Source organism: Mus pahari, chromosome 8 (genome assembly GCF_900095145.1).
Source record: "Mus pahari chromosome 8, PAHARI_EIJ_v1.1, whole genome shotgun sequence".
NCBI lineage: Eukaryota > Metazoa > Chordata > Mammalia > Rodentia > Muridae > Mus > Mus pahari.
This window is the reverse complement of record NC_034597.1, coordinates 61,295,342-61,308,482: the sequence shown is the minus strand read 5'-3', so window position 1 is coordinate 61,308,482 and position 13,141 is coordinate 61,295,342. Positions and strand designations below refer to the sequence as shown.

At 49.6% G+C, this 13,141-nt stretch overlaps 1 protein-coding gene across 3 annotated transcripts in view; it reads left to right on the top strand.

Annotated features, from left to right (window-relative positions):
• The window catches only part of Bmp1 (bone morphogenetic protein 1), a 47,692-nt gene that overhangs the window by 8,461 nt on the left and 26,090 nt on the right, over positions 1-13,141 (top strand). For 2 of the 3 annotated variants that reach the window (XR_003844389.1, XM_021202992.1), the window contains exons 2-8: positions 461-574; positions 3,259-3,423; positions 3,601-3,718; positions 3,997-4,175; positions 4,613-4,718; positions 6,687-6,811; positions 7,326-7,441. Coding sequence is in view for 2 of the 3 variants with exons in the window: in XM_021202992.1 (XP_021058651.1) it covers positions 461-574; positions 3,259-3,423; positions 3,601-3,718; positions 3,997-4,175; positions 4,613-4,718; positions 6,687-6,811; positions 7,326-7,441 (923 nt within the window). In the remaining variant the exon portion in view is untranslated. Of the gene's footprint in view, positions 1-460; positions 575-3,258; positions 3,424-3,600; positions 3,719-3,959; positions 4,176-4,612; positions 4,719-6,686; positions 6,812-7,325; positions 7,442-13,141 lie in introns of those variants that run through there. The other variant, XM_029541580.1, reaches the window with a different exon arrangement.

The following is a 13,141-nucleotide window of genomic DNA, read 5'->3' as shown; positions in this document are numbered from 1 at the left end:
TGTGTGTGTGTGTGTGTGTGTGTGTGTGTGTGTGTGTAGATCAGAGGACACCTTGCAGGAGTTGGTTCTCTCCTTCCTTAGGTCGTCGGGTTTGGAGGTAAGCACTTTTGCTCGCTGAGCCATCTCACTGTTTAAGCGATAGGGTAGGTCTTGCTCTATTCCTCAGGCTAGCCTCCAGGCCCCGGACCCAAGAGGTCCCTCTGCTTCAGTTGCCTGAATAGCTCTGGCTATCAGCGAGTGTCATAACCCTTCACTATTGTTGGGATTAGAAGTAAAAGGCAAGTGTAATCTATAAAGAGACTCTAGAAGCTGTTCTGTCTTTCTCATGTGGTGTTGGAGAAACGAGAATGGCTGTAAGGTCAGGGCTGTGTGTACCCACTGGGTCAGGGCTATAAGTACAATGAGTGCAGCCCAGGGTAAGAGGATTAACTCAGCCTCCTCCGGCTTCTTTTTTCTCCAGCTGCCTTCCTTGGGGACATCGCCCTGGATGAGGAGGACTTGAGGGCCTTCCGGGTGCAGCAGGCTGCAGTTCTCAGACAGCAAACAGCCCGAAGGTCATCCATCAAAGCTGCAGGTACGCTTGGATAGGCTGGTGCTCTGTGTCCCAGAAATGTTTCAGATTTGGGAAACAAGAACCACCCCCCACCTCCACCCCCATTTCCAGCCAGGTCTTCCCAGAACAGAGGCCATGAACTTGAACCCAACACAGGGGCTTGCCTTCCTTTGGGATGTATTTATCCTTCCCCCAGAAGAGAAATAAATATCGACACCCATGGGAGCCCCAAAGCAGTATCTTTCTGACATATAGCCTTCAAAAATAATTTTAAAAGTATTATCCTACTTGTTTGTCTCCACGCACCTCTAAGAGTATCATAGTTAGGGTTTCCATTGCTGTGATAAAACACTATGAGGAAAAGCAACTTAGGGAGGAAAGGGCTTACATCATCTCACACCACTCAGGTTACACTCTATCACTGAGAGAAGGTAGAGCAGGAGGAACTCAAGGCAGAAATCTGAGACAAGAGTAGAAGCAGAGGCCATGGAGGAGTGCTGTTTACTGTCTTGCTCCTCATGGCTTGGTCAGTTTGCTTTCCTACACACCCAAGACCACTTGCCCAGGGGTCACACCACCTGTAGTAAGTGGGCCCTCCCACAGAAGTCATTAAGACAATACCTGACAGACTTACCTTTAAGGCCATTCTTATTGGGATATTTTTTCAAGAGTTCCTCTTCCCAGATGACCCTAGCTTGTATCAAATTGACAAAAACTCCAACCAGAACAAGTGATAAATGTCAGGACTACCCATGTTTTTCAGAAGCTGAGACAAAGCCTCATAAAGCTAAAGTGATTTGCCCTGTATCACACAAAGTGTGTAGGTGACAGGGCTGGAACTAGCATCTAGACCTTTGTCTCCTGATCCATGATGCTATGGTCAATGTTCTGGTCCTGGGTCTCCTGGTCCCAGCGTGCATGCTTTTATGCATTCTCTGGAGCCATTCTCCTGAGCTTCTTCAATATCCCAAATTGTCTCCAAGACTTAACTATTCACCTTTACTTGCAGTGTTCTTTTTTTTTTTTTTTTAATGTGTACAGTTGCTATCTTTCCATGCCACACAGAAAGGACTTATGTACATGTCCCAAAGCTGGGCTCAAAGCTCTTTGTTTCCTGGTGGCCCAAGCACCAACCAACCTATGTGGCACTGGTGATGGGGAAAGAGGTTGACTGGATTGGCTTTTCCCAACCTTCTTACTGCTGTGCTGAGGGGCAGTCTGTTATCAGGATGGCATTAGATCATGGTTCAGAAAGCCCATATGGGGCTCTTCCATTGCTCAAGCAACGGATTCTTATTGAGGTTCAGTTCTGGGCAGAGGTGGATGTGCCAGTCCATCTTCCTTATCCAGCAGGAGGGATGGTCCTGGTGTGAGCAATTTAGGGCTTTTAAGCCAACTACCCAGGAGGGTGGTTGGCATCAAAGGGTATTCTGGTATCTTATTGACTAAAGAAGTTTACAGGATTTCGGTGGGGATTAATGGAAATAGCACAGGGGAGAGTTTGACCAGGGCATGCGGCCAGCCCACCAGGTGATCTGGGGACAAACTTTGTCCTAAGTCTCCTCTACATTCAGGTACAGACAGTGGCACTTGCCCAATTTCATGGAGCTTCGGTGTCATGTGGGAATTCGGGCTCAGAATCCCTGGGAAAGCACATAGCTTTTATCCAAACTTCAGATCCCCTGGGTCCCCACAGTTCCTAGGAAATGAGTGCCTCATTGTCTTAGTTTGGAGTCCTCGCCCAGTCATGCTACCCGGGGCATCTCCAGATACTTAGAACACAGCCTCACAGTTCTTACACAACTTTATAGTTATTTTACGTAGACACCACAAAGAATGAATTAGCAGATACTGAGTCATTGCTCCTAGGAGAAACGTAAGCTCCCACCAGCCTTTGGTCACATTTTTCATAAATTGATCATTATATGACCACATTTATGTGTGTTTCACTTAAAGACACCTTATTTAATATAAAGTTGATTCATTAATACTGAAGGCACAGCTAGTGGCATTGACTTCAGCCCAAGCAAATATATTGAATGTGTGTGTTTCTTGGGAAGGTTTATCCCAGCTTTTGTTTGTTATGTTTTTGTATGTGTGTATATGTGTTACTGGAGATTGAACCTGGGGACTCATGCATGCCAGGCAAGCATTTACCACTGAGGTGCATGCCAAGCTCCATTTTTACATATTTATTTTGAGATAGGGGCTCTCTAAGTTGCCCAGGATGGCTTTAAACTCTGTGTGGACACAGGCTGGCCTTGAACTCATAATCCTCCTGCCTCACCGTCTCAGGAGCTGGATGACAGGTTTGCATCACCATGAGCCCAGCTTTCTTGCTTTGGAAACACAAGACAGCGCATGAGCACTTTGCTTGGGAACCATTTTAAATAACCAAATTAAAAATAAAATTAAAAAGTGGCTCTCAGTTCACCTAAAAGAAGCAGGCAGACAGAACACCCTGTTCGACCTTGGCTGAGCATGTGTACACATTGATTGGATCATCCAACTGTTTGTTTTTTTTTTTCTGCCCCGTACTTGTCCATGGATGTTCACGAAAGCCTGACCATATTGATTTGAGAGTAGCAAGTACATTTTTAGCAAAGTAGGCAGATTTGCGAATCCAGAATCTACAAATCATGGGTCGCATTATTCTGTGTCTCCTCCTCTCCCTGGCCACTGACTCTTTCCTCGTTCCATTCCAGGAAACTCTTCTGCCCTGGGTGGTCAGGGCACTAGTGGACAGCCGCAGAGGGAAAGAAGGGGCAGATGGAGAGGCAGGCCTCGGAGCAGGCGGGCAGCAACATCCAGACCAGAGCGGGTGTGGCCTGATGGGGTCATCCCGTTTGTTATTGGAGGGAATTTCACCGGTGAGTGTGCTGCTGTGAGCCTACACCTGGCCTTGGCCTTGTTGCCTTTGGCTGGCGCGCAGCCTCCTTGGCCAGGCAGTGTGCCTGCGGATTGGCTGTAACATTGTATCAGTGCGTGAAAGTGCCCACAACTCCCACTCGCTTGACAGCGTGACAGCCCGGCTTTTCCTTCCACAGGCAGCCAGAGGGCAGTCTTCCGGCAGGCCATGAGACACTGGGAGAAGCATACCTGTGTCACCTTCTTGGAGCGCACAGATGAGGACAGCTATATTGTATTCACCTACCGACCCTGCGGGTGAGCAGGGACCCCTGGGTGCTGATCCCCTTGGTGGTGATCCCCAGCCAGGTTCTGCCCTAGGCATTCTTGCTGCCCTAATCTGGGCCTGCCTATCCCCTCTCCCTGCTATGGGCATCTGCCATTGATATGGCTCAGACCCTGGCAAAAAGCCTGCGCATTGGGTGCCCAGGGCCATCCGCACCCCTGCACAACCCCCCCAGCAGCCTGGCCCGGCCCCTGAGTGGATGCACTCCCCCAGCTCGGGACCACCCCCCTGAGCTGGCCCCGCCCTCCAGGTGCTGCTCCTACGTGGGTCGCCGAGGTGGGGGCCCCCAGGCCATCTCCATCGGCAAGAACTGTGACAAGTTTGGCATCGTGGTCCATGAGCTGGGCCATGTCATTGGCTTCTGGCACGAGCACACGCGGCCCGACCGGGACCGCCATGTCTCTATTGTACGGGAGAACATACAGCCAGGTACACGCATCCCAGGGTCTGGATCCCATCTTAGGGCTTCTGGAGCTGCTTAGGGGTCTGACACAGGTCTTGAACATGGGGGTCAGGTTGAGTAGCTAGAAGCCAGCTCTTCTGGAGAGAAGGCTGGACTACAGTCAACTTGTCCCCGGATATCCCCACAGGCTTACCTGTTCTCCATCTCCCACCCTTTGCTAGTCCTGTTCTCCTTCATCATGGCCCTGCGAGTCTCTGTCCTTCCTCCTTATTTGTGGTCTCCTGACCTGCCCTTCAGCAAGTTCTCCAGGCTTTTCTGCCAGGAAGGACTCCTCTATAGATGTCCCTGTCCACTTTCCCCTCTACTTCCCTTTTACCTTCAGAGAGGCAGCCCCCTCCCAGGTACAGGTACTGAAGGACACAGACTACTCCCTCGACCCCCACTTTTCTCACGGTCTTTGTAGGGCAGGAGTATAACTTCTTGAAGATGGAGGTTCAAGAAGTGGAGTCCTTGGGAGAGACCTATGACTTTGACAGTATCATGCACTATGCCCGGAACACGTTCTCCAGGTGAGAGATGGTTGGGTCCTTCTGGAAGCCATTATCTCACAGACTTTCTTTCCTGTGTCCTGCCCTGCCCCAGCAGACAACAAAGACAAGGATGCCTGCAGCTCCTAAACAAAGGGCGAGTGGCTATGTCTGCCTTAGTAGTCTCTCCCATTAGTGCAGGGCTGGCAGGCTGGCCCATTGCTGTGTTGAAGCAAGGATTTGTGGCCTAAAAGACTAAACACCTGAGTTCTCCGGTCCTGCTGTGTGGGGTCTCCTAAGTGTGCCAACCCAAAGGAGCCAGGCTTGTCCCGCATCTACCACCACGGCAGTTTATTTTTCTGGTGCTGCCCAGAGGGGATCACCTCCTTTTAGCTGTCTGCCTTCTCTGCCTTGTTTTATTTTGCAGTACTAAGAATTGAACTTAGGGCCTTGTGACACCAGGCAAATGCTGTTCCTCTGTCTTATGTGCCCAGTCCTATTCATTTTATTTTTTAAATTTTTATTTTATTTTTATTTGATGTGCATTAGTGTTTTACCTGCATGTGTGTCTGTCAGATTTCCTGGAACTGGAATTACAGACAGTTGTGAGCTGCTACGTGGGTGCTGGGAATTGAACCTGGGTCCTCCAGAAGAGCAGTCAGTACTCTTAACTGCTGATCCATCTACCCAGCCCCCTAATTTTTATTTTTTAAAGAGGGTTGCACTAAGTTACTCAGACTGACCTTGAGTTCACTATGTTACCCTGGCAAGATTTGAACATAAAATTATTTCTTTCTCTCTTACACAAATATATTTGTATACGTATGTGCACATACATGCCACGTTGCACCTGTGGCGGTCAGAGGACAAATGCAGGAGCCGTTTCTCTCCTTCCACAATGTGGGTTCTGGAGATCAAACTCCATTCATCGGCCTTGTTGGCAAGTGCCTTGACCGTTGAGCTGCCCCGCCAACCTGCAAGACCTTGTCTTGCTTCAGCAGAGGTCACAGAGCTTTGTCTATTTTGTGACTGGCTACTTTGCACAAAGCGTGACTTTTGCCCAAGACTGGTCTCCATAGCCAGTTCACAAGATATTTCCTTAACCAGGGCTTGATAGAAGACCCCTCCTGCAAGACTAGGAGGACTGTTCCCCCCCCTCCTCACACCCCTTCCTGGACTGGCCTTCCTGCACCCATGTCCCTGTCTGGGTGGTGGCCCTCCTCCCTTCCCTCTAAGCTCCTCTCAACCCTTTCTTCCAGCTCAGGACCTGGGAATGGAGAGGGAGCCGGGAGGGGAGAGGGGGTTGTTGGTGGTGATGAACTCATTCAGCCCTCCGCCCCCACAGACCCTCCTTCCATTTCCCATCATGCTCACACCCCCTGCCGGGGTCCTTCCCAGCTGGATGTGAGTCAGGGACCCTGGGGAGGGGAGGCCTGCTGTCTCTCTTTGTTCTGCTCCTCCCAAATGGAAAGACAGAGATTAGCAGGAAGGAGTTGAGAAAGAGGGACACTGCCCTGTGAGCTGGCTAGCCACTGTGGAAGCTGCCGCTAGTTACCCTTTGGCCTTACTCCAATCTCAGCCATGTCAAGAGGGTAATGAGTTGACCCTGGGAAGTCAAGAGAGAAGTCTGTTGGGACTGAATTTGAGGTCTGGGGGTGGAAGCTGGGTGGTGTGGAAGAGATGACAAATGAGGGCCTGAAGCTTTCCCAGGGCTGCGGTTTGAAGCCAGTCTGAGCATAAGGGCCTGGGTCCCTGATCTCTCAAAGCATTTCTGGGGCAACCCCCCCCCCCAGCCCCTGTGGTATAGCTGCCACGGAACAGGGTGGCTGTTGGTCAGTGGGCAGCTTAATGACAGGGTGAGACATCTCCGCCCTTCCCTGACCCTGCTGAGGAATGTCTGGGTCCTGGCAGAACCATGCATGCCCTGTGGCTGTAGATGAACACGCCACCCTCCTTCTTCACCCACCTTCCGGCAGACTCACGTCCTCAGTCTCCTCATGTCCTTCTCAGGGGCATCTTCTTGGACACCATTGTTCCCAAGTATGAGGTGAATGGGGTGAAGCCTTCCATTGGCCAAAGGACCCGACTCAGCAAGGGGGACATCGCTCAGGCCCGGAAGCTCTACAAATGCCCAGGTTGGCACAGGGAAGGGACAGACGAGGAGGGATGGAAGGTAGGGTCCAAGGAAGACAGAAGTCAGGGCCCAGGAACCCCTAGAAAATGACTGCTGTAAGTCTCCTGGATGAGGGGATGATAGAGAAACACAGTATTCCGGTTAAGGATCAACCTGGGCTAGGCTGGGAGATGCTAGGAAGGAATGAGGAGTCAGGAAGGAAGCAGAAAGTGGAGCAACTAGCCTCTCCCCTGGACAGTGAGGAGGAGGTGAGGCCCACCAAAGGAGTTTGACCTCAACTCTGGAATCCATGTTTCCTTGACAACGGGGCATCTGGTTGCCCTGGCAGCACTAGACCAGGAAAGTAGGATGGTTTCTGCTTATGTGTAAGGAGGAGGGGGTACATCTTAAAGGGACAGAACACCTTTCTTCAGCCACTCTTGTCTCCCTCAAGGGTTAGGACAAGGCTCAGGGGTGAACTGGGGACCTGGCACCTGCCGTCAGCAGCTTAGATACTATTTTTTTTCCCTTGACAGCCTGTGGTGAGACCCTCCAAGACAGCACTGGCAACTTCTCCTCCCCTGAGTATCCCAATGGCTACTCTGCCCACATGCACTGTGTATGGCGCATCTCTGTCACACCCGGGGAGAAGGTAACTGTGATTGGTCACCTGTCGGAGTCTATTGGGATCCCAGCAATGGAGTAGCATCACCCTCCAGGAGGCCCAACCCCGGGACTTCTGGCAGAAGGGTGACCTACCTCATCACCGACATAAACGCATTAAGTATGTAACGAGGAGGGACCTGCTCGGCCTCCCTCCTCCTCACTGAGCTGTACATCAGAGCTAATCCGAAGATAGAGTTGCTATGAACGGTTACCATGTAGTTCTATTGTGATTGTCTAGCTCTTCTTGGGTGCTTTTTAAAGTGCTGGTCACATGGCTCCTCTTTTTATTTTTATGGCCACCCTGGGTCTTCGTTCCACAGAGGAAGAAACTGAGTTTACAGGAAGATTAATTAGGTAATTTGCCCAGGTCATACAGTTAACAAGGGCAGAGTAGGATGTAAAGCCTTCCACATGCTGGGTTCAAGCGCAGCCTTTTCTGGGATGCCTTGGGTGGACTGGGGTGAACCGCTCAGCCCCAGCCCTTGGCTCTCCTCTGTATAGTCAGAGCTTAAGTCAGGGATTCCCAAAGGGCCCTTCTCCACTCTCAAAAGCTGTGATCCTGAGAGCAGCTAAGAACAAAGCAAATGCCTCCAGCAAGAAGCTTTCTGGTCGTGGCTAGCCTTCCTACCCCTCTTTTTCCTTGCTGTTCTGGGACCTTCAGGTCCTTGCCTGCCCGCTACTCATTCAGGTGAGCAGAGTAGGCACCAAATGCATGAGGGGCCCACGAACTCACCTAGTTCAATCTCCCACTGCATGATTGACTAGCCTTGTTTGAATACCTGAGCTTATATGAGGTCTTGGGACCCCTCTTACTTTTCTATTCTGTTCTCTCTCCAACTCTTAATGCTACAGAGTTTCAGAGAAAGAGGGGAGTGTCTATCCCTGAAAACCCTCAGGGTTTCTCAAGAGCAGTTCCTTGTAACTCACCTCCTGGTTCCTCCCAAAGTAGGAAGGTCCTTCTGCTTCTTTCTTTTTAATTTTTATTATTTATATGTGCAGAAGGTATATGCATGTGAGTGCAGGTGTCCAAGGAGGACAGAGGCATCAGATCCCCCTGGAGCTGAAGTTACAGACAGTTGTGAACTGTCTGATAAGGGCACTTGGAACCAAACTTCCATTCTGTTTTCCAGCAGAAACAGCTCTCCAGGCCCTCCCGTGACTTCTTAGGTCCAGGCATGGCCTTTGTCACATGAAGTCTAGATTTCTCAGCCAAGCTTGGACCTTCTGTGTCCTTCATGTTCCCAAGAGCGAGCTGCTACATTCTTTCCCATAATTGGAATGTGGTGTTTAATTTGGTGTTACATTGTTTTCATGGACCCTTGCAACACCTCCTGCAAAAAGAGTTTAGAATCAAAGAGTTCCACTGTCCAGCAAGTCTAGCCTCTCACCTCCTCCATTGCCTGTTGGATAAGTATGTCTCCTGTGATGCTGTCCCGAGCTTTAATCAGAATCTTTATCAGGACACAAGCCAAAGTAAGTTCCAAACTCCCATTGACCCACTAAGTTGTAGGTTTTCGAGACTTAGCAATGGTCTTTGATGACATTATCCCTAACCACAGGCTGCCACCCGTTGCACTCCTCTCATGCTTCTGACGTCTTCCTGTAGCATAGGAATCTCTCTGGCAGTGATGAATACAGAGCTGGAATACGTTACCAAATCACACACAGTCAAGAAAAAGTCCCTTTGAAAAGGAGAGAAATGCACTCGCCAATTGGCCTTGCTTCAGTAGACCACACTCCACCCCTCAAACACACAGCCCCCAGTGGTTCTTTCCTAAGTAGCCAAAGGCTATCATTTTAGCTGCGGGTTGATGTTCAGCTCCATGGTTTGCAGTCCTCAGAATCGGCTCGTAGCTGCCTTTCCACATGCACACGCACGCGAGCACACACATTCACGCTTCAAAGTTGAGAAAGCGTTTGCTGGGAGCTGTTGAGATTACACACGCGCTGATCACATCTGCAAGTTATTTGACTGTCCTCTGACATCATCTGTGAGGCCCAGAGGCGAGCGTCAACTTAGAGAGGAGCGCCTTGCTCATCCTTCTGTCTGGGCGGTGGACTGTGCATGGCTTTTGGTTTTGTAGCTTGAGGATCATGCTTTCCTGTGCCGGACTCTTACTGAGCATTTGGTAATTCTGCTGTCCCTCCCTTAGCTGGGCATCCTGCTGTCTTCCCTCAAAAGCTATCTCATCCCTTGTTCTTCTCATTCCCAAATTGCAAGTCTTTCTGCTATTGTGAATGGGCTGAGCCCTCACTGCCTTCCCAAGGGTCTCCACTACTCCAGGCTTTGGAAATCTCATTCATAAGTATAAATAATAATAGCGATGATGATGATAATAACAATAGCTTACAGTTATTGAGCTTATGATTTGTCAAACATGAGTTCAGTGATTTCTGTGTATTACGTTCTTGTGTATGATGGGAATAGAACCCAGGGTTAGTTAGGCAAAGGCTTTACTGAGCTGTAATCCCCAGCCTACACTGTGCCTTTGAATTAGCATGGCTGTATCATAGTCTTGGTACTGACATGGTCCCTGTTCTGCTTATGAGAAAATCAACTTACAAAAGTCAGTCCCCAGCCCAAGTTCACATAGAAGTTGCATCTGGATATACTGGTCTGTGATTATGAAACTGTTCTGTTCTGAGGCCCTGTTGCAGCATTTCAACAGTTGCTCTGGTGTTCTTCAGCAAACCTACGAAGTGTAATCCTAGTGCTCAGTACAGACAGGGCCAAGGACCAGAGACGTGCAGATTCACAGAAGAGCCCAGTCCTTTTTAGTTGTTGTTGTTGTTTTGTTTTTTGTCTTTTTCGAGACAGGGTTTCTCTGTGTAACCCTGGCTGTCCTGGAACTCACTCTGTAGACCAGGCTGGCCTCGTACTCAGAAATCTGCCTGCCTCTGCCTCCCAAGTACTGGGATTAAAGGCATGTGCCACCACGCCCAGCAAGAGCCCGGTCCTTGAGGAACAGGGAAGGTCGCACATGGCTTCCTTTCCTGGTCAGGAACATGCATGACCTAGCTATCACGTGAGGCCACATGGCCTAGATCAGCTTCCTTCTCAGTAGTTTCTGACTGCATGGGCCAGCGAGCTCTCATGTCTCTAAATGGTCACAGGGCCCTAGTGCAGGAGCCTCCCTGACCTGTAAGCCCTCCATAATTCCCAGAAGACCTTCATTCCCTTTCAGAACCCTGCTCAGAGCTCCAGGGAAAAAAGAGGATTCAAGATAAAAAATTATAAACACACCAGTGCATGGTTGTAGAAATGTATCAATTTAAAAAAAAAAAAAAAGAAATTTATCAATTAAAAAAAAAAATGAATCCAGGCATCACTCTGACACAGACCTTTAATCTCCGCACTGGTAGGCAGAACCAAATGGAACTCTACATAGTAAGTTTCAGAACTGGCATTGTAAAACCTTGTTTGAAAAAAAAAAAAATCCAAGAAGACACCCTGGGTCCATGAACCTTGAAAGGACTCCTAGAAGCCGGCACTTTCAGAATAAGGGCTACTTTCTATTATTCTTGTTCTGTCTCTCACTTTAAAATCGGAACCTTGGGCCCTGGATTTGTTGTTAGAAGGATTACGTGCCAAGCAATGAATCAGGCCCACGACACGCAAGACACGCAAGTCTCGTCAAGCAGATAGTCATCTTTAAGCTTGTCATTGCTGTGTAGACCAGGGAGGCGAGGCTCACAGAGCTTACATATGTAAATCGGACCAGACTTGCCCCGGGAAATGCCTGATTTGTCTGCAGTAAAGCCACCTGCAGTAAAGCATTTGGACTTTGACATCAAATCTGGCAGAGGGGAAGTTGTTTTCCACCCACTCTCTAGTGCTTAGCTTAGGGCCAGAAGTGCAGATGATAGGCCCATCTTGACATGTCACTTTCGAGAAAGAGGCCCTTGTGGTGAACCAGGTGTTTGTCAACACTCATGCAATTAGCAGTCGACCTTGGGACTTGGCAGCACTTCCCAGACCATGAAACACCCTGTGCCTTTGTTTTCCTACCTGGAAAACGGGCCCAGTGATTTGTGGATTTATATGAGGATGGAAGAGACTCCTATCCGGAAAGAGCCTGTGCAGTACAGAGCGTGCAGAGACATCTCAGCAAAGGTTGGCTGCAGTTGTCTTCGCTGTATCCCCAGTGGATAGATGGGTAAGCGGCAGTCACTTTCCAGATGTCCTACGGTCTCTTCCTACTTCCAGGATTCTGATCCGAACCACTGCGTGTCCAGGTGTCCTAAAGCTTAGAGTGGTGGCAGAGGACTGGACTCCCACGGAGGGCTAGCAATGTGCAGCTCAGTGACAGGGTGTTTGCCCAGCCTGGGCAAGGCACAGGATTCCCTGCCCAGTGCCACAAAGACTTAAGTAAGCTCCTAAAAGAGAAATTCATGCTTACTGTCTGCCTGCCGTGCACCAGATGATGCAGTAAGCTTTATTCATCTTATTCCCCTTAAGCCCTGTGAGGCAGGTCCTATTACCCACTCACAGCTAGGAAAAACAGCAGCAAGAAATGCGGTGATGAGTCTGAGATTGTGGGGTGAGGCCACCTTGAAGTGAGTTGCCTAAAGGATGATGTGGTTAATGGCTCCAGGAACTCCTTCCCAAGTGAGAGGGGTGGTACTCTGTTGTTCATCCTTGAGAGCACCACCATGTCTGAGGGAACTTCTTCACAGACAGATACACCTTAGGTAATCCCCGAGATGAATCAAGGATGCGGAACTAAACACCCCAAGTCCTCAGCTAGGAGACGGTAGAGCTGGTCAGATTTCTTTGGCAAAGGGCAGTGCCCTTGCCACCAGGGCACAGCTGTGTCCACATGACAGAAGTCAGTACAACTCTTAATTAGACATGTCTGGTCTCAATATAGCCTGTGCTGTGCCTCCCTGGAGGATGCTACTGACCACCAACACAGGTCTCTTCCTCCCAAGTCAGGTGACCACCGCTGTCTGTCCAACCCCTTGGGAGGTCTTGGGTGGGCCTTCTGGGGTTCTGGCCGTCTGGGTGTGGTGACTTTTGGAGCTCATCCTTCATGTTCATCTGTGTGAGGGAAAGTAGGTGTTTGTTCTCATTCCAGCTGCTGGGCGGCCCAGGGGGCGGCCTGCGTGAGGGGCAGAGGGTGTGAGTGTGGGAGTCAGGGCGCTGCGCCTCAGCTTCCCGCATCCCTTCCTCCATCTGGCATTCCGTGACGGATATTTTTGTCATTTGTTAGATATATAAAAATAACATGTGCCTGATATAAAATGCCTGAACAGTCCATAAACACAATATAAGAAAAAAAAGAATATTCTCCTCCTTAATCCTTTATATCCCACTTCTCAACAGGGACCAAGCATGAGGAATGCTTTGATGTGTTTGTCTATGTGACACACATAAAGCCAAAAGGGACTTCACAGTCACATAATGGATTTCTGCAGCTTGCCTTGCCCTTAGCAATAGATCCTGTCCTTGCTTTGGATCAGCCCAAATAGATTTACCTCATCTGTTTTCATGGCTGCTCATCCATCAGTCCTTGTCATTTCTCTCTGTATCTGTGTCTGTATCTGTGTCTGTGCCTGTGCCTGTGCCTGTGCCTGTGCCTGTGCCTGTGTCTGTGTCTGTGTCTGTGTCTGTGTCTGTGTCTGTGTCTGAGGCTGTGTCTGTGTCTGAGGCTGTGTCTGTGTCTGTGCCTGTGCCTGTGCCTGT